Raw genomic sequence first — 18054 nt, 5'->3', positions numbered from 1 at the left:
CGAGGCTCATGACTACCATGACAGAAGTCTGCTCTTGGGATAGTTTATACTTTGTGGGACCACAGTGAGGAGCATACTAGACTATGTGGGGCTACTGTGCGACATATTATATTTTGTGGTGGCCACTGTGGAGCATATTACTCTTACACTGTGCGTGGATCATTGTGGAGCATACTATACTGTGTAAGGGTCACTTTGGAGCATATTATAATGTGTGGGAGCCACTGTGGAGCATATTATACTGTATTTGGGACACTGCAGAACATACAGTGTTTGGGGGCCATTGTGGATTATTTTATACTGTGTGTGGGGGGCATTATGGATAATATTATACTGTGTGAGGGGGCACTGTGGAGCATATTATACTGTGTGGGGCCCCTTCACTAGTCACATCACACATCATCTGTTTTATAGTAGTCATGCACTATTACTACAGACTGTAATTACATTGTCACTATACTAAAGCACCACAATACATACAATCAGTTGATCAGCGGGGTCCAATACACAGGGCCCCTGCTGATCAACTGATTGTATGTATTTATTTATTTATTTATTTATGTATCTCTTAACCAATATTCAATTCAGGCACTCAATATACTATAATACTTTACAAAGTATTCACCTAAAGCTACATTATCGAATGCCTGAATTGAATACAGATATATGGGGTGATCTGGAAAGAAATCCTTTCAGAGCACCATTACCTATCTTGGGATCTTGGGAATCTAGGAGCCGCTTTCAGAGAGTCACTGAGTCTCTGCCATTTTAGGCTGAAGCCCCACTTTGCGGAAACGCAGCTTTTACTGTTTTGTTTTGTTTTTTTGGGGGGAGGGGTTATAGCAAAGTTAGGAGTGGATTGAGTAGAAGGTACACGTATCAGAACTTCCTATATATTCCCCATTCCCCAGAATTCCAGAATATGACCAGTAACCCCATCTGTAATCTCTCAAAGATCATGAAACAAAAGGTTTTATGGCCGTATTGTGTTGATCATCCAGAAATTCACTGTGTACAAATATAACATGAACCCAAACCAATGAAGGTTTTATTTATATATATACTTTAGGCAGATCAACAAAGGCACTAGAGTTATAACTACTCACCTAATGTACTTTCTATCTTTCCACTTACGTCACCAATATCATGGAGTAATTGACCTTGAAAACAGTAAAAAAAATAATAATAATTGTCGGATATATAGTATTGTGCAAACAGTCATGAGTTATAGGCTCCATCTATCTGCTATATTTTGCACATGCTCAGAAAGCAGAAAAAGAAACAGACATTATAAAAACAGACAATAAGGGGTGCTAAATCTGGATTCACACTTGCATTGGAGACTCCAATGCAGAATCTGCTTAAAATTGATGAAGAGAAATGTCCTACAAGTAGGACTTTTAGGATACAGTTAGGGTAAGTTCACACGTATCCACCTCAAAATCCTGACCAAAAAGACGGCTCCCATTGAAATCAATGGGAGGCACTCAAGAGTTTTTTACCGGGAGCCGTTTCTTCCAGCTCCTGGAAAAAAAAAGCGAGGTGCTCATTCTTCAGGCCGATTCGCCTCATGATTCGGCCTGAAGACACTCCATCCTCCGGACTAGGCCCATTCATTGGGCCTAATCTGGAGCAGAGTGCATGGCTGGATGCCGGTGCACCACCTTTCAGTCGTGGCTACCCGGCTTTTGGACCTCTGCCTCAGGTTCCGGACCAAAAATCTCGATGTGAACTTACCCTTATAGGCATGAAAAAATCTTACCCTTCTCATGTAGAAGTTGACCTCCAACATCTAAAAAAAATAATACAATTTCCATAACCAGTAACATAATGTTCTAGAACCTCACAATATAACTAGACTTTGTGCAGTTTATAGTACAGACTGCGCTTACCTACCATAGAGCGGGCGCAGTGTTCTGGTGCCCAGTATGGCAGTACTCTCCTTGCTTACGATGGTACGGGCTTACTAGTTACCTGCAGGACTTTCACTATATACAGTACACATTTCTATTTCTCGTAATCTACTACAACCAAATTTGTACTTTTGGGGTATTGTTCAAAAAACTCCGTTTCTCAGTACAAAATCGATTCTGGTACTGTAATAACTAATAATGTTGCAACTTTTTGTAACGGATTATGCAAAACACTCTTTCAATGGCATAATTTGGACATTTTGACTCTAGGCTATGGCTATCGTGACCGTGTCTGTTTCTAGACAGTGACATTTAGAAGTCAATCTGTTTTTAGGTTCATTACATTCGCTATACTTTTATACAACTCATTTCAGTTTTTTGCACTTTTAGGCCGGGGCCTCACGGGTTGGAAACATTGTGATTTTCCTGCAGCGGAAACACTGCAGGAAAAATCGTGGCATTTTACAGTAATTGCAAAGTGGATGGGATTCATGAAAATCCCATGCCCACTCTGCATTAAAGCCGCAGGGCGGACACGCTGCAATTTCCAAAACCAGCGTGGTTTTGGAAATCGCAGCATGTCAGCTATATCTACGTTAACAGAAAGTCCACAGATGAAAAACTTGTGAACTTTCTGTTGAAAGCACTGCAAGAGGAACCGCAATGCGTTCCCGCCATGGTTTTTCCGCAGCACTAAAGCGCTTAGCCTTAGGCCGGGACCCCACATTGCGGGGGGGGGGGGGGGGAATCTGCATTTTACAGTACCTGCAAAGTGAATGGGATTCTGGCTAATTCCATCCACACATTGCAGAAATAAAATTGGAAAAGTTGCATTTTCAAAAATTACAGAAAGTCTGTAGAGGAAAATTGCGAGATTGCAATGGAAAAAAAATGAGATGCGTTTCTGCTGTGGTCTTTTCCATTTATTTATTTTTGCTGAAAATTGCTTTTCGGGACTTTATTCTTATAGATTTTATACTTTTTTATAATCCATAATTTTTATACTATATATATATATATATATATATATATATATATATATATATATATATATATATACTTTTAAACAAATCATTGCAAGTTTTATAGTTTTATTAGTTTATGTCATTTAAAAAACATTTTAACATTGAAGTGAAACGCTTTTGCAACATCTGCTCATGTATGATACTTACTTAATGCTCCCTGTATGATTCCACCCATGAGTCCAGAGCCCATTGGCTGTCCGGCTATTTGAGGAATAAAATAAAAAGTTCAATAAATAATCATACTTGGAACATGAGACTATTCACATAAATTTGGGCTTATTCCAATTTTTGCTTAGAAGCCTTGGAGATGGAACAATCCAGCTTATAAATAAATGCTACATTACCATATGGTTTATGTGATGTGTTACCTACCAGCATGAAAGATTGACATTGCTTTATTTTTTTTCACATTTTTACAAATTGTCTGCTATATTTTGTGTTCAATTTTTGATTTCTTGATTAATTTCAATAGTAAAAATCTTTATAATTTAGGTCTATGTGGCACACCTTCTTTGGACATGACAGCGATATCTGTATCAGACTCAACCTTAAGGCTGAGATCAGACAGGGTTTTTTGGTCAGGATTTTGATGCGGAATCTGCGTCCAAATCCTGCCCAAAAAAGGGGGCAACGTGGTGGCCCAGTGGTTAGCACTGCAGCCTTGCAGTGTTGGAGTCCTGGAGCTCGGTTCCCACCAGGGCCAACATCTGCAAGGCGTTTGTCTGTTCTCCCTGTGTTTGCATGGATTTCCTCCCATTCTATAAAAAACATACTAATAGGAAAGAGGAAAAAAAAAAGTACATTGTGATCCCTTAATGAGACTCGCAACCGACATAAAAAAAAATCCTGCTCAAAAAAATCAATGGGTGTCAGTCCTTTCTTTTTTCTGTGAGCGGCTTGTTCCCGCTCGCGGAAAAAACGAGACATGCCCTTTCTTCAGGTGGATTACGCAGCCGCGGACATCCGCCTGAAGACACTCCTTACTGACTAGGCCCATTTATTTGGGCCTAATCTGGAGTGGAGTGCCGCGACTGGATACTGGTGCACTGCACCAGCATCAAGACTTGGCCTCCGCGTCAAATTCCAGACCAAAGAACCCCATCTGAACTCAACCTTACAGTATCTGTGCCGGATTCTTTCCCCTTCATCTCCATGCTGGTGGGGATAGGAATTACTGCAGTTTGTCCTTTCTCTATTGTTCTCTCCTTCTTATAGTCAGACTTGCTTAGACTAACTAAAACCTGAAGCTGACCCTATTTACGTGTGCAGGAAAATAGTATATTCACTCCCTATATAGTATATTGGTTCAGTGTTAAATCTAAATTTTTTAAATACAGAATGTAGCATTGATAAATTTATTAAGACTGGCATACCATACGCCAGTCTTAATAAATGGCCCAACCAGTACAAGATAAAAGACTTATGAATATGTTGTGGCTTCATCATAAATCAGCCAGACATTTCATCTCCTACAGTTAGAAAACTGCCCAGGGCTCAATCCCTGTCCAGAGGGGTGAGGCGTGGATTGGGGCTTGTGGTACACATTGGACAGCAGAACCTTATTACCTTGTGTCCATCGATATCTGATTCCTGTAAATAAGAAGCAAACACAAATATTAATAGGTCTACATTACAAGAACATTCTGAGAAATTAAAGTCTTCCTTTAAGGAAATAAGACTTCCACCAATGGACTGTGATGGGTTATTCTGTAATGTACCTCTAAAACAAGGAGCCAAAGATCCGTAAGATTTGTTCAATCCATAGCCAATGCTTAGGAGTCCGAAGGGATCTGTAGGATGCTGAATTGTATGAGTGCCACTGCCATAGGTATATTCAGCCCAGGAAAATTCTGACTTCGGAATCTTGTTCCATACAATATCAGTAGGAGATTTAGCATTGATTTGTATCCCTGGAGCACGCGTGGTCTTGGCTATGAGAATACCCAGATTTGTGTCAAATTCAGCTTCTCCAATTAGACTATAGCCAAGGCCAAATGAATTAGTGTCTTGAATACGTGTAAGGAATGAGCCATATGTTTTGCCATTACATATCCCACCAAGACTATGAAACAAGACTTGAATGCCATGACTGCTTTGGATGGATAGTGGTGAAGATGGATTGACTTTAATTTGAAGTAGATCTCCAGCAGGCACCTCTTTATTCACATTGACTCTTCCAGACTGGTACTTAATGGAAGTCTTTTGGGACATCATGATAAACACGGAGTCGTTTTTAAATTGGAAGGGCAAGCCTGGAATAAGGAAGGAGGTTCCCCAATCCTCAATGGGCTTAAGTTGCTCATAGACATGGCTACAGCCAATATTATTTTGAGCACATGTGTGTCCTGTGATGACGACAATGTTATGGTCGCCAACAACTCTGGTTCCCGAAAGGTCCTTCTCACTCTGAATTTGGAAATTCTCAAATGGCTTTAGATTCAGGGTCATCTTGTCCCCTTTAGAATAATTTATCCCATTCCACGTGATGGGTATCTTTGGGTAAATGTCTACGGTTGTTGGGTTTTCATGAGAAATAATAATAAACTCTTTGTATTGATCTTTGGGTCCACTTGGAGGGGTGATTATATAATATTCTAACCCCATCTGATCTACTGGGTAGATTAAGGCTTTGTCACCACTATTTCCTTTGTAGTTTTTGGACATGACAGTGATATCTACATTGGACTCAATCTTCACAGTATCTGTGCCGGATCCTGTCCCCTTCATCTCCATGCTGGTGGGGATAGGAATTACTGCAGTTTGTCCTTTCTCTACTGTCATCTCCTTCTTAAAGTCAGACTTGCTTAGACTAACTGAAACCTTGGCACGAGCTGAAGCCGCAGTCACCTGGATTTCTCTACGAAGGGGCCGGTCATTGATGCCATTCTGCAAAAAGAATGTGATGAACTTTCTTCCCGAGGATGTTGCTTCTGTAAAACAGGAAGATAAATTTGTATAATGTTATGTTTCATGTATATTACTTGTCAACCAAGTCCAGACAGATAGTCCAGGTAGAAATAGTCCAGGTAGAATTTTTTGTCCTCTACTCCTCATGCTGCGTGACTGAAACCCACGAGTGACCAACTGGGATGTCTTCTCCCTCCCACCTCTACTTCTGGCTTCTCCCTCCCACCTCTACTTCTGGCTTCTCCCTACCACCTCTCCTTCTGCCTTCTCCCCCCCCCCCCACCTCTCCCTCACACCTCTCCTTCTGGCTTCTCCCTCCCACCTCTCCTTCTGGCTTCTCCTTCCCACCTCTCCTTCTGGCTTCTCCACCCCCACCTCTCCTTCTGGCTTCTCCACCCCCACCTCTCCTTCTGGCTTCTCCCTCCCACCTCTCCTTCTGGATTCTCCACCCCCACCTCTCCTTCTGCCTTCTCCCCCCCACCTCTCCCTCACACCTCTCCTTCTGGCTTCTCCCTCACACCTCTCCTTCTGGCTTCTCCTTCCCACCTCTCCTTCTGGCTTCTCCACCCCCACCTCTCCTTCTGGCTTCTCCACCCCCACCTCTCCTTCTGGCTTCTCCACCCCCACCTCTCCTTCTGGATTCTCCACCCCCACCTCTCCTTCTGGCTTCTCCCTCCCACCTCTCCTGCTGGCTTCTCCCTCCCACCTCTCCTTCTGGATTCTCCCTCCCACCTCTCCTTCTGGATTCTCCCTCCCACCTCTCCTTCTGGCTTCTCCCTCCCACTTCTCCTTCTGGCTTCTCCCCCCACCTCTACTTCTGTCTTCTGTTTACTAAGGAGATTTTTGGACATGTATAGACAATCTAAGAGTAGAGAAGGAGAAAAGCAGGTATGGAAGCTGCAACGTTTTATTAAAATATACTAAAACGTGTAAAAATTAGGTCAGGGTCTACAAAAATCCAGTGTTTTACAGTCACTGCAGGGTGCATGGGTTTCTAATGAATCCCATTCATACCTTGAGGAAAAATAAACACAGAGGATACAATGTGATTTCCAAAACCGTCGTGGTTTTTTAAATCGCAGCTTGTCCATTATACTTATGGAAATGCTGATAGTTTCCGTATAGCCATAATGGAGCTTTCTTTTGTAGAGCACTGTAGGAAAAATCGTAATGCACTGCCACTGGGGTTTTTCCCGCAGTGCTTATTTTTTCTGGCCTACTATGTGGAAACCTATCTGTTGGATTTTCCACCATAAGATGACCCCACAATGTTCAGGATAAAGCACTTACCTTTCAATTCTTGCACCTCTGGAATCTTACAGTTGCAGGAAAGTGAAGTTATAAATGACTTAGAGGAGGTAGGACCCCAAAGAGTTGGACAATAAAAGCTTCCAATAAAGTGCTATGGTAAAATAGTAACTAACTGTTGAACAACTGTCCTACGCGTTTCCTCCATAAGGATTCATCAGGGGCAAATAATATGCGCAAAGTAAGCTATAGTAGCAACAATAAACAGATGTCAGCAGAGATGTAAGTAGTCTGATTGTTCTGATATTGGCTGACCAATATCAGGGCAGTCATACTACTTATATCTTTGCTGACATCTGTTTATTGTGGCTACTATAGATTACTTTGAGCTTAGATGGGAGGGGGTGATTCTCCTCAAAGCACAGATGGGAGGGGGTGATTCTCCTCAAAGCACATCTGCAAACTGATCTGTGCAAAGGACTGAAGATTTTGTAAATCTCCCATCTTACAGTGTAAGAAAAGTCTTCCATGTACTTGTATATACTTCTGGCTGCTTGTATAAATACAGATGAGATTTTATTCCCAGACAGCAAAGTGTGTTACTGACTGTGGTCATAGATTGTTTTTTTTCTCTTGTGTTTTAGCCGCTTTCCAGGAGAAAGTGCAGCTCTTCATGGAACGTCTTGTGAACGTGAAGTAGACCAACAGGATATGGATCAACCTGATCAAGGATCAGGTCAAGGAACAGTGCTCACCCAAATAATTTCACAGAACCTTCTTTATTAGGAATGTAGGTACAACAACACTTTTTGGACCCAATATAGTCCTCTATCAAATGCACAGTTACTGGCCTGGGTGGCTTGAGCGCAATTCCTTGGCCTGATCCTTGATCAGGTTTGTCTTTATCCTGTTTAGAATTTTTCTATAATTCTTTCTAATTCTAATTAACAACAAAATAATTGTAAAAAAAAAAATCTCATGTATTTTTTCAGGAAAAACACACACTACAGGCAAACCACCTATGTGATTCAAAGATAAAAACATTAACTAAGGCCTCTTACACATCTGCGTGGTAATCCGTTCAGGGGAGTCCGCATGGGAACCCACCAAATGGACTACCAAACACATTGGCAAGCGGTGTGCAGTGAAAGCACATGGACCTCATAGACTATAATGGGGTTAGTGTGCTTTCCGCATGATCTCCGCACAGAACATATGGACAGAAAAGTAGTTCACGATCTACTTTCCTGTCCACATGACTCGTCCAATACATTTATAATCACTCCTTCAAAGAATTTTAAAAACCTCAACTCAGTTCCTATTAATATTCAAATCTAATTCTTACTCAGCCCCACTGGATTTTCTCCAGGACCTCCAGGCAATAAGGGCAATCCATCTACAAAATGAAAAGATTAAAATAAATCTTAACCAAAAATTGTAAATTTAAATCAAATTTATAATAGCTTTTATAATTTGGTTTTCTCATAATATAATTTTTATTTTTTGGGGGGAATATAGAATGTTTGTTTAATATTGCTAAATAATTTGGTTTCAATCGTCCTTCCATTGTGCCATGATGCTGTCTAAATGCTATTAGTGCATTGGCATTAGTCGCATGCAAGATGCCCTGATGTACAGAGTTGTCTGATTTTGAGTAATTGTGAGATACCACAGAAATGGTCGATCCTTAAGGGACATAGCAAGCGAACTGATTACCCAAAATCGACAGTGGCCTATGTGATTACGAAGTGGAAGGTGAACGGTGATTATCGGAATGTACCCCGAGTTGGCAGACCCCTGAAACTGGGAGATACTAGAGACCAATGGGTGCTGGCCAGAGAAACCAAACCCACCCGATGGCTCATATATACCAGGAGTGTCAACAGTCATCCGGGAGTATTGTGTCGATCAATCCCATCCGTAAGGAAGCATCTGCTGGGGTCTACCAACTATTGGATAGGAAGAAATGTTTTTCTATTCTACCGCAGGTGTCCAAATACTTATTGGTCGACAGTGTATAAAAGTAGGACATGGTGAGAAATGTTTGAGGGTATGCTTATAAGCATCTTGGATAAGACAATAGCATTTACAAGACAACATGGCGCAATGGAGGGAAGATTGTAACCAAATAATTTCAGAATATTAAACAAATCTTCTCTTTGTCCCCCACAAAAGAGAAAAATACATAATCAAACAGTTTTTGAAACTTGTAATTTTTATATCTATTGGAGATGTTCCAATAAAATACTTACTCGGACCTATCTGAACCGCCCCCGGACCTCCAGGCACTACTGGCAATCCACCTATAGGATTTGAAGATGAAAACATCAACTAAAATTTTAAATTCAGATATGTTTTTCTTTCCTGATAACAGAGTACGGTTTTGAGGGGCAAAAAGTATTTTTAGGTTTCACATATTCCCAATCGGTTCTGTTCCCCTCATGCTTCCATTGTATCCTGTTTCTTTCCAAATGTAATTACATTATCCAGAACATTTTTAATCATTGCTTCAAACGAGCTGTCAAAATGTTGCAATTCATAGCTCATAGATAAGTTACAATACAACACTTACTTGGCCCTATTGGAATTCCCCCAGGACCTCCAGGCACTACAGGGAGTCCATCTGTACAAGTCAAAGAAAAAGCAAAAAAATATTCATCTAAAACTTTAAATTAAAATACCATTTATGATATTTTTATCATTTTCTTTTCTCATAAGATAAGTATTTTTGAGGATGTCAGATAGAATGTTTGTTAAATATTCAGAAATTGTTTTATTAAAATGGGATTTTTTTGTTTGGTATTATGCTATTATCCAAGAAACTAAGGCCACATTCACATCTACGTTCGGGGACCACTTGGGGACCCCCCGAATGGAAACCTATATGCATTAAAAAGTAGTTACCTGGGAAACCCGAGGACCCCATAGACCATAATGAGGTCCGTGTGGTTTCCAATCAGATTCTGTACAAAACATACTTAGAGAAAAGTCCTACAAGCAGCACTTTTTTCTCCCCATGTTTCATGTAAAAACTAAGCAGAAACCACACGGACCTCATTATGGTCTGTGGGGTCCATGTGGGTTCCTTAGGGCACCCAGAACAGAAACTCGAATGCAAGTGTGAATGCGGCCTCAGGCTAAGGTGCCATGTGATGTCCTGCAGCAAAAAAGTGCTGCAGGAAAAACCAAGGCAGCAATTGCAGCGCTTTGGACAGAAGTTTTGCAGAGGTTTCCTCTGGGGACCCTCTGTTTTAATCATACGTATTTGGAAACGGCCAGCATTTCCATAGGTAAAATTGATGTGCTGTGATTTCCAAAACCGTGACAGTTTGTAAATCGTTGCTTGTCTACAGTGGGTTTTTTTACTGCAAAGTCGGGATGGGATTTACTAGATTCCCATCCACTTTGCTGTGACTTTAAACATGGCATTTACCCCATGTACGGACTTGGCCTCATGATCATTCCTTCAAACATTTTTCAGCATGGCGCACTTTAATAACTCATAGATCTGTTCCAATAAAATACTTACTCGGCCCAATTGGAATGGATCCAGGACCTCCAGGCCCTAAAGGAAATCCATCTACGATATTGAAAGATGAAAACATTCACTATAATTTTAAATAAAAATTTTCAGATTTAATGTTTTATTCTCCACATAAGTTTTTTTTTTTTTTTAATGTAGATTGTTAGCCCCATACAGGAAACACAGTGTACATTTTTTTTAATTTCAGTATGTCCTTGTAGGATGGGAGGAAATCCACACAAACACGGGGAGAACATACAAACTCCTTGCAGACGTTGTCCCTGACGGGATTCGAGCTCAGGACTCTAGCTTTGCAATGCTGCAGTGCTAACCACTGAGCCACCGTGTTGCCCCATAACAGATGTTCTTTTGTGATTTATGTTTCAAATATTTTGGTTCAGTTCCATTCCTCCTTCTATTGTATCCCGTTGCTTTCTAAATGTCTCTATTCATAGCTCATAGATATTTTCCAATAAAACACTTACTCGGCCCTGTTGGAATTTCTGCAGGACCTCCAGGCACTACAGGGAGTCCATCTATACAAGTCAAAGATTACATAAACTTGAAATTAAAAAGATCATAAATATAATAATTTTATCATTTTCTTTCTTCACAATATAATTTATATCTTTAGGGTTAAATAAAATATTTTTATTATAAGAGTTTGGTTCCATTTATCCTTCCTTTGTGCCATGTTGTTGTCTGGTAAATATTATTCTATTATACAATATACTTCCATCAAACATTTTTTAAAAATTCACCACTTTAATAGCTAATAGGTATATTCCAATAAAACACTTACTCGGCCCCACTGATAACATTTATTATGGTTTTATAGTTTTCTTTTCTCATAAGATAAGTGTTTTTGATGGAGTCCAATAGAATGTTTGTTTAATATTCAGAAATAGTTTTATTAATATGTTTTTTGCCTGGCAAATGCTATTATCCAAGAAACTAAGGCCCCATATATGATAATGTGGAAGACATCATGTGGTCTGGGATATTACCATATAGGCTTAAAGCCTGTGCTAGCAGTAACATATAGGCCCGAAGCCTGTGCTAGTAATAATAGCCTGTTACCGCTAGCACAGGCTTTGGGACTGTATAGCAAAAGGCTGTTACTGCTAGCACAGGTTTTGGGCCTATATGGTAATATCCCAGACCACGTGACGTCTGGGCTATTACCATATAGGCCGAAGCCTGCTAGGATTAAAACATAATTTCTAATCATTGCAAAATGTCTCATTTCATAGCTTATAAATATGTTACAATAAAACACTTACTAAAACACCCTGCGCCTGCCTAGAGTGTGGCTGCATGTGTTTACAGCTGCTGAAACTAAACTGATCTTTCTCTATCCCGTCCTTTTTTGTTCACTTTTTTCTATTACTATAAGGAGTATTAGTATAAGAACTTACCATGGGCTGGAATTTGATGCAGAAACTCTTATAAAGAAATCCTTTTTGAGCCTTTTTGTCTGAAGCATGCCTCCACACAGACAAGGAAGACTGGTTTACACTAAGGAGACACTATTACACCTTAGAAGCATGCTGCAGGACAAGCTGGACAAGCATGCTCTTACCATCCCCCACGAACTAATAAGGAGACTTAGAAAACGCAGAAAACGCGGAAAACGAGCCGGCATACTGAGACGCGAAGGAAGAAAACGCAAAAAGCATGTGATCCCGTCCATCATTATGGGGAATGTGAGATCAATTGTGAATAAGATGGATGAACTGACAGCACTGACCAGACATCAACAGGAGTTTCGTGAGTGCAGTATGATGCTGTTTACAGAGACTTGGCTTACTGAAATCACTCCGGACATACTTGCCTCCGTGGAGGGCTTCAAACTTCTTCGGGCGGACAGAACACTGGAGAGCGGTAAGCGAATAGGCGGAGGAATTGCAATATTTGTCAATGAGAGATGGTGTAATCCAGGACATATTGTGGTTAAGAAACAATTGTGTGGAAAGGATATTGAACTGCTAGCCGTGGGCATGAGACCTTTTTACCTGCCAAGGGAACTATCACATGTTATTGTACTAGCTGCCTATGTCCCCCCCCTCTGCTAAAGCTGACGCTGCCTGTGAAGTCCTCCATGCTGTTGTGAGTGAGCTGCAATCATCTCACCCCCATGCCCTGCTCCTAGTGTCTGGAGACTTCAACCATGTCTCAGCATCCACTCTACCAGGCTTCACACAGTATGTAACCTGCCATACAAGAGACAACAAGACGCTGGACTTGCTCTTTGCCAATGTAAGGGATGCATATAACTCATCTGCCCTACCACCCCTAGGCAGATCAGATCACAACCTGGTACATCTGCGACCCACATACATTCCACTGGTGCGCAGAGAACCGGCGGTTACCCGTACCGTGAAGATTTGGTCAGAGGGAAGTGTCGAGTCTCTAAGGGACTGCTTTGATATAACTTTATGGGAAGTGTTTCAAGACTCATTTCCAGAGGACATTGAGGGACTCACACATTGCATAACGGACTACATTAATTTCTGTGTGGACAGCACGGTACCAACTAGGAAGGTGAGGTGTTTCTCCAATAACAAACCATGGATTAACTCTGAGATTAAAACTCTCCTCAAGCAAAAAAAGAGAATTTTTAGGTCTGGGGACAAAGATGGCCTGGGGGCGGTTCAGAAACAGCTGAGACAATTGATCAGGGAAGGGAAAGCCAACTACAGACGGAAGATGGAGCTACAGATGGGGGAGGGTAGAATCTCTGAGGTGTGGGACAGCCTTAAGGCAATTTCAGGACACAAGGAAAAGACAAGGCACCGAACAGTAGGGGACAGGAAGTGGCTTAACGAGCTTAATCTATTCTTCAATAGATTCGACTCCAAGCAAATGCTCCCTCCACCAGCATGTCAGCTAACCGCCCTCCCCTCACACACCAAGACCCAACCCCCACCGACCTGCGGTCAACTGCAATCTGACTATCTGATCCTGCAGGAGTCTCAGGTGTGTAAGGAAATGAAGAATATTAGAGCGAACAAAGCGGGGGGACCTGATGGTATAAGCGCAAGAGTTCTTAAAATGTGCAGTGACCAGCTGTGTGGTATTATAACGCACATGTACAATATGAGCCTGAAGCTGGGAGTAGTACCTCAACTGTGGAAAACATCTTGCGTGGTACCAGTCCCAAAGAAACCCAACCCGATGGGCTACAATGACTACCGACCTGTAGCACTGACATCACACCTAATGAAGGTCCTAGAGAGACTGGTCCTGACACACCTACGCCCCCTAGTGAGCTCCGCTCTGGACCCCCTCCAGTTTGTCTACCGGCCAGGCATTGGGGTAGATGACGCCATCATCCACCTTCTTCACAGAGCTCTCTCTCACCTGGAGAAACCCGGGAACACTGTGAGAATAATGTTCTTTGATTTCTCCAGTGCGTTCAACACCATTCAGCCAGGGCTACTGAGGGAGAAGCTGAACCTTGGTGGTGTGGACCATCACCTGTCCAACTGGATCCTAGACCACCTGACAAACCGCCCTCAGTATGTGAGAGCCCAGGACTGTGTGTCTGACACTGTGATCTGTAGTACGGGGGCACCTCAAGGTACAGTTCTTGCCCCATTCCTCTTCACACTGTACACTGCTGACTTCAGGCACAACTCATCCAGCTGTTACTTACAGAAGTACTCCGATGACTCTGCTATAGTCGGCCTTATCACTGATGGCGATGATAGGGAATACAGAGACTTAAACCGGGATTTTGTTGAATGGTGCCAGCAGAACCAGCTCAGGATTAATGCTGGGAAGACCAAGGAGATGGTGGTGGACTTTAGTAAACGGAGAGGTGCTCCGACCCCGGTGGAGATCCAAGGAACATGTATTGAGATAGTCAGGACCTATAAGTACCTGGGCGTGCTCCTCAATAACAAACTAGACTGGGCTGACCACCTGGAGGCGCTGCACAGAAAGGGCCACAGCAGACTCTACCTGCTCAGGAGGCTGAGGGCCTTCGGAGTCCAGGGGACACTTCTTAGGGCCTTCTTCAACTCTGTGGTTGCCTCAGCCATCTTTTTCGGTGTGGCCTGCTGGGGAAGCAGTATATCAACCAGGGACAGAAATAGACTTGACAGGCTGATCAGGAGGGCCAGCTCTGTCCTGGGGAGCCCCTTGGACCCAGTACAGGTGGTGGGTGACAGAAGGATAATGTCTGTGGTGACCTCCATGCGGGGGAACAAATCCCACCCCATGTATGGGACCCTGATGGGACTTGGCAGCACTGTAAGCGACCGTCTGCTTCACCCCAAGTGTGAGAAGGAGCGCTATCGCAGGTCCTTCCTTCCAACCGCGACCAGGCTGTATAATCTACATCAGACCAAACGAAGAGCTCTCCGCACAGAGAACTAATGATTATGAGGATGACCATGAGGTCTTCCTCTTTCTCTTCTGTTTTTCCTTAGCTGCCATGGACTCCTAGTATATCTTCTCTTCTCAGCTTATCTGTGTCTACGTCTGTAACATATTACTCTGTATTATCCTGTATCTGTATTACTATGCTGCTGTAACACGCTGAAATTTCCCCAAGGTGGGACTATTAAAGGATTATCTTATCTTATCTTATCTTATCTTACTTGGCCCTATTGGAATTTCTACAGGACCTCCAGGCACTACAGAGTAATCACCTATATGATTTAAAGATAAAAATATTAACTAAAACTTTAACCCCTTCACGCATTTTCACGTCCATGTACATGACGGTGATTGAGCAGGCTCAGAAGCAGAGCCCATACGATCACCGCGGGAGCCCGGCTGTATGGGACAGCCAGGCTCCTGTTACAACAGCGGGGACGATGATAACTGCAATTCGTTTAGCTGTTCAGATGCCATGGTCAATAGCGACCACAGCATCTTAGTTGTTTCTAAGTTTTTAGCCCCTTGTATGCTGCCATCAAACATAACTGCAGCATCCAAGGGGCTCCGCCCCGTATTTTCTGCAGCTCGGGGTCTCGACAGTGATTCCAGGCTGCCTGTAGCTCCCAGTACCTGGTTGATCCTGCCGGGAAGTGAAGAAGTCAGCCTATGCATCTGCATAGACTGACTACCTCTATAGATTGCAATACACATGCATTGGAGTCTATAGTGCTGAACCAGCAGCAGTGCATTACTGGTTCTTGTCCCTTAGTGGAACATCACTAAAAAGTAAAAAAAAAAAAAGTGAACAATATAAAAAAAATTATAAATAAATTAATAAAGCAAGGAAATAATGTTTTTTCAACCTTAAAAAATGCTATAAAAATTATCAAAAAGGGGCAACATGGTGGCTCAGTGGTTAACACTGCAGCCTTGCAGTGCTGGAGTCCTGGGTTTGAATCCCACCAGGAACAACATCTGCAAGGAGTTTGTATGTTCTCCCCATGTTTGTGTGGATTTCCTCCCATTCTACAAAGACATACTGATAGATTAAAAAAAAAAAAAAAAAAGTTACATTGTGATCCCTATATGGGGTTCACAATCTACAATTAAAAAAAAAAAAAAAAAGTCATATGTATCCCAAAACAGTACTAATAAAAAGCGCAGATCATCCCGCAAAAAATAAACCCTCAAACAACTCAACTGAAAAAAAAAATTGCTACACATCTTAGAAGATGGTGATGCAAGAATAATTGATTTTTCTCTAAATAGGTTTTTGTTCTGCAAAACTAGTAAGCAAACAAAATTAGGTATCGCCGTAATTTTACTGAGCCACAGAATAAAGGTAATACGTTATTATGTTGTAAAAAAAATGAAAAGATAAAAAGCAATACCAGAATTGCTGAGGGTTTTTTGTTTTTTTTTTAAATCCACCCAGAAAGAATTAATAAAATTTATTCCATAAGTTATAGGCACCCAAAAATGTTGTCATTATAAACAAAAAACAAGCTCTAATATCCCTACATCACCAGGAAAATAAATCAATCCAAAAAATTAGATTACAATGATCATAATTTTCTTATTTTCTTGTATCATTATATAATTTCTGTTTGTTAGGGTGAAATAGAAGATTTGTTTAATATTCTTAAATAGTTCAAGTCCATGAATTATTCCATGATGCAGTGTTGTTGGGTCCATGCTATTATATTATACAGGATTCTTACATCAAACAATTTTCAACATATCCCACTTTTGAAACTCGTGTTCCAATAAAATACTTACTCGGTCCTACTGGAGTTTCTCCAGGACCTCCAGGCAATCCAGAACCTCCAGGCAATCCAGGACCTCCAGGCAATCCAGGCACTCCAGGACCTCCAGGCAATCCAGGACCTCCAGGCAATCCAGGACCTCCAGGCACTCCTAGCACTCCAAGCACTCCAGGACCTCCAGGCAATCCAGGACCTCCAGGCAATCCAGGCACTCCTAGCACTCCAAGCACTCCAGGACCTCCAGGTAATCCAGGACCTCCAGGCAATTCAGGACCTCCAGGCAATCCAGGCACTCCAGGCACTCCAGGACCTCCAGGCAATCCAGGCACTCCAAGCACTCCAGGACCTCCAGGCAATCCAGGACCTCCAGGCAATCCAGGACCTCCAGGCACTCCGGGCACTCCACCTATACAAGTCAAAGATTTAAAAAAGTATTAGTTGAAAATATTAAAGTGATCAAAATTCTAACATTCTGAATTATTCCATGATGCAGTGTTGTTGGGTCCATGCTATTATATTATACAGGATTCTTACATCAAACATTTTTCAACATATCCCACTTTTGAAACTCGTGTTCCAATAAAATACTTACTCGGCCCTACTGGAGTTTCTCCAGGACCTCCAGGCAATCCAGAACCTCCAGGCAATCCAGGCACTCCAAGCACTCCAAGCACTCCAGGACCTCCAGGCAATCCAGGACCTCCAGGCAATCCAAGCACTCCAGGACCTCCAGGCAATCCAGGACCTCCAGGCAATCCAGGACCTCCAGGCAATCCAGGCACTCCTAGCACTCCAAACACTCCAGGACCTCCAGGCAATCCAGGACCTCCAGGCAATCCAGGCACTCCTAGCACTCCAAGCACTCCAGGACCTCCAGGCAATCCAGGACCTCCAGGCAATCCAGGACCTCCAGGCAATCCAGGCACTCCAAGCACTCCAGGACCTCCGGGCAATCCAGGACCTCCAGGAAATCCAGGCACTCCAGGCACTCCACCTATACAAGTCAAAGATTAAAAAAAGTATTAGATGAAAATATTAAAGTGATCAAAATTATAACAATTTTATAGTTTTCTTTCATCATAATATAATTTCTGTTTGTTAGGGTGAAAGAAAATATGTTTAATATTCTAATATAGCTCAAGTTCATTCATTCTTCAATTATGTAATGTTGTCGGGTAAATGCTATTATATAATACAAGATTCTTTCATCATTCATTTTTCAACATATCCCACTTTTGTAGGTCATAGATGTGTTCCAAAAAAAACACTTACTCGGCCCTATT

General features: G+C 42.0%; 1 protein-coding gene across 1 annotated transcript; it reads right to left on the bottom strand.

Annotated features, from left to right (window-relative positions):
* Positions 1-4432: 4432 nt before the first annotated feature.
* Positions 4433-15345, bottom strand: LOC142210120 (IgGFc-binding protein-like). The gene is made up of 7 exons (XM_075279147.1): positions 15324-15345; positions 15224-15274; positions 11102-11152; positions 9666-9716; positions 9346-9396; positions 8439-8489; positions 4433-5868 (listed from the first exon to the last, which is right to left on the bottom strand). The coding sequence occupies exons 1-7, from the start codon at positions 15343-15345 to the stop codon at positions 4433-4435; spliced, it is 1713 nt and encodes a 570-aa protein (XP_075135248.1).
* Between the last annotated feature and the right edge of the window lie 2709 nt (positions 15346-18054).

The sequence above is a fragment of the Leptodactylus fuscus genome, chromosome 6 (assembly GCF_031893055.1).
Source record: "Leptodactylus fuscus isolate aLepFus1 chromosome 6, aLepFus1.hap2, whole genome shotgun sequence".
NCBI classification, from domain to species: Eukaryota; Metazoa; Chordata; class Amphibia; order Anura; family Leptodactylidae; genus Leptodactylus; species Leptodactylus fuscus.
The sequence above is the reverse complement of the archived record's forward strand: the minus strand, read 5'-3'. Positions and strand labels throughout refer to the sequence as shown.

What these genes read in the sequence shown, in the direction of transcription:
- LOC142210120 (XM_075279147.1), bottom strand. Translation starts at nt 15,345, where the DNA reads ATGTACATGGACGTGAAAATGC. An exon ending in AGAAATTCCAATAGGGCCAA is followed by an intron (nt 11,153 to 15,223) that starts GTAAGATAAGAT and finishes TGACTTGTATAG; the next exon opens with ATGGACTCCCTGTAGTGCCT. An exon ending in AGAAATTCCAACAGGGCCGA is followed by an intron (nt 9,717 to 11,101) that starts GTAAGTGTTTTA and finishes TGACTTGTACAG; the next exon opens with ATGGACTCCCTGTAGTGCCT.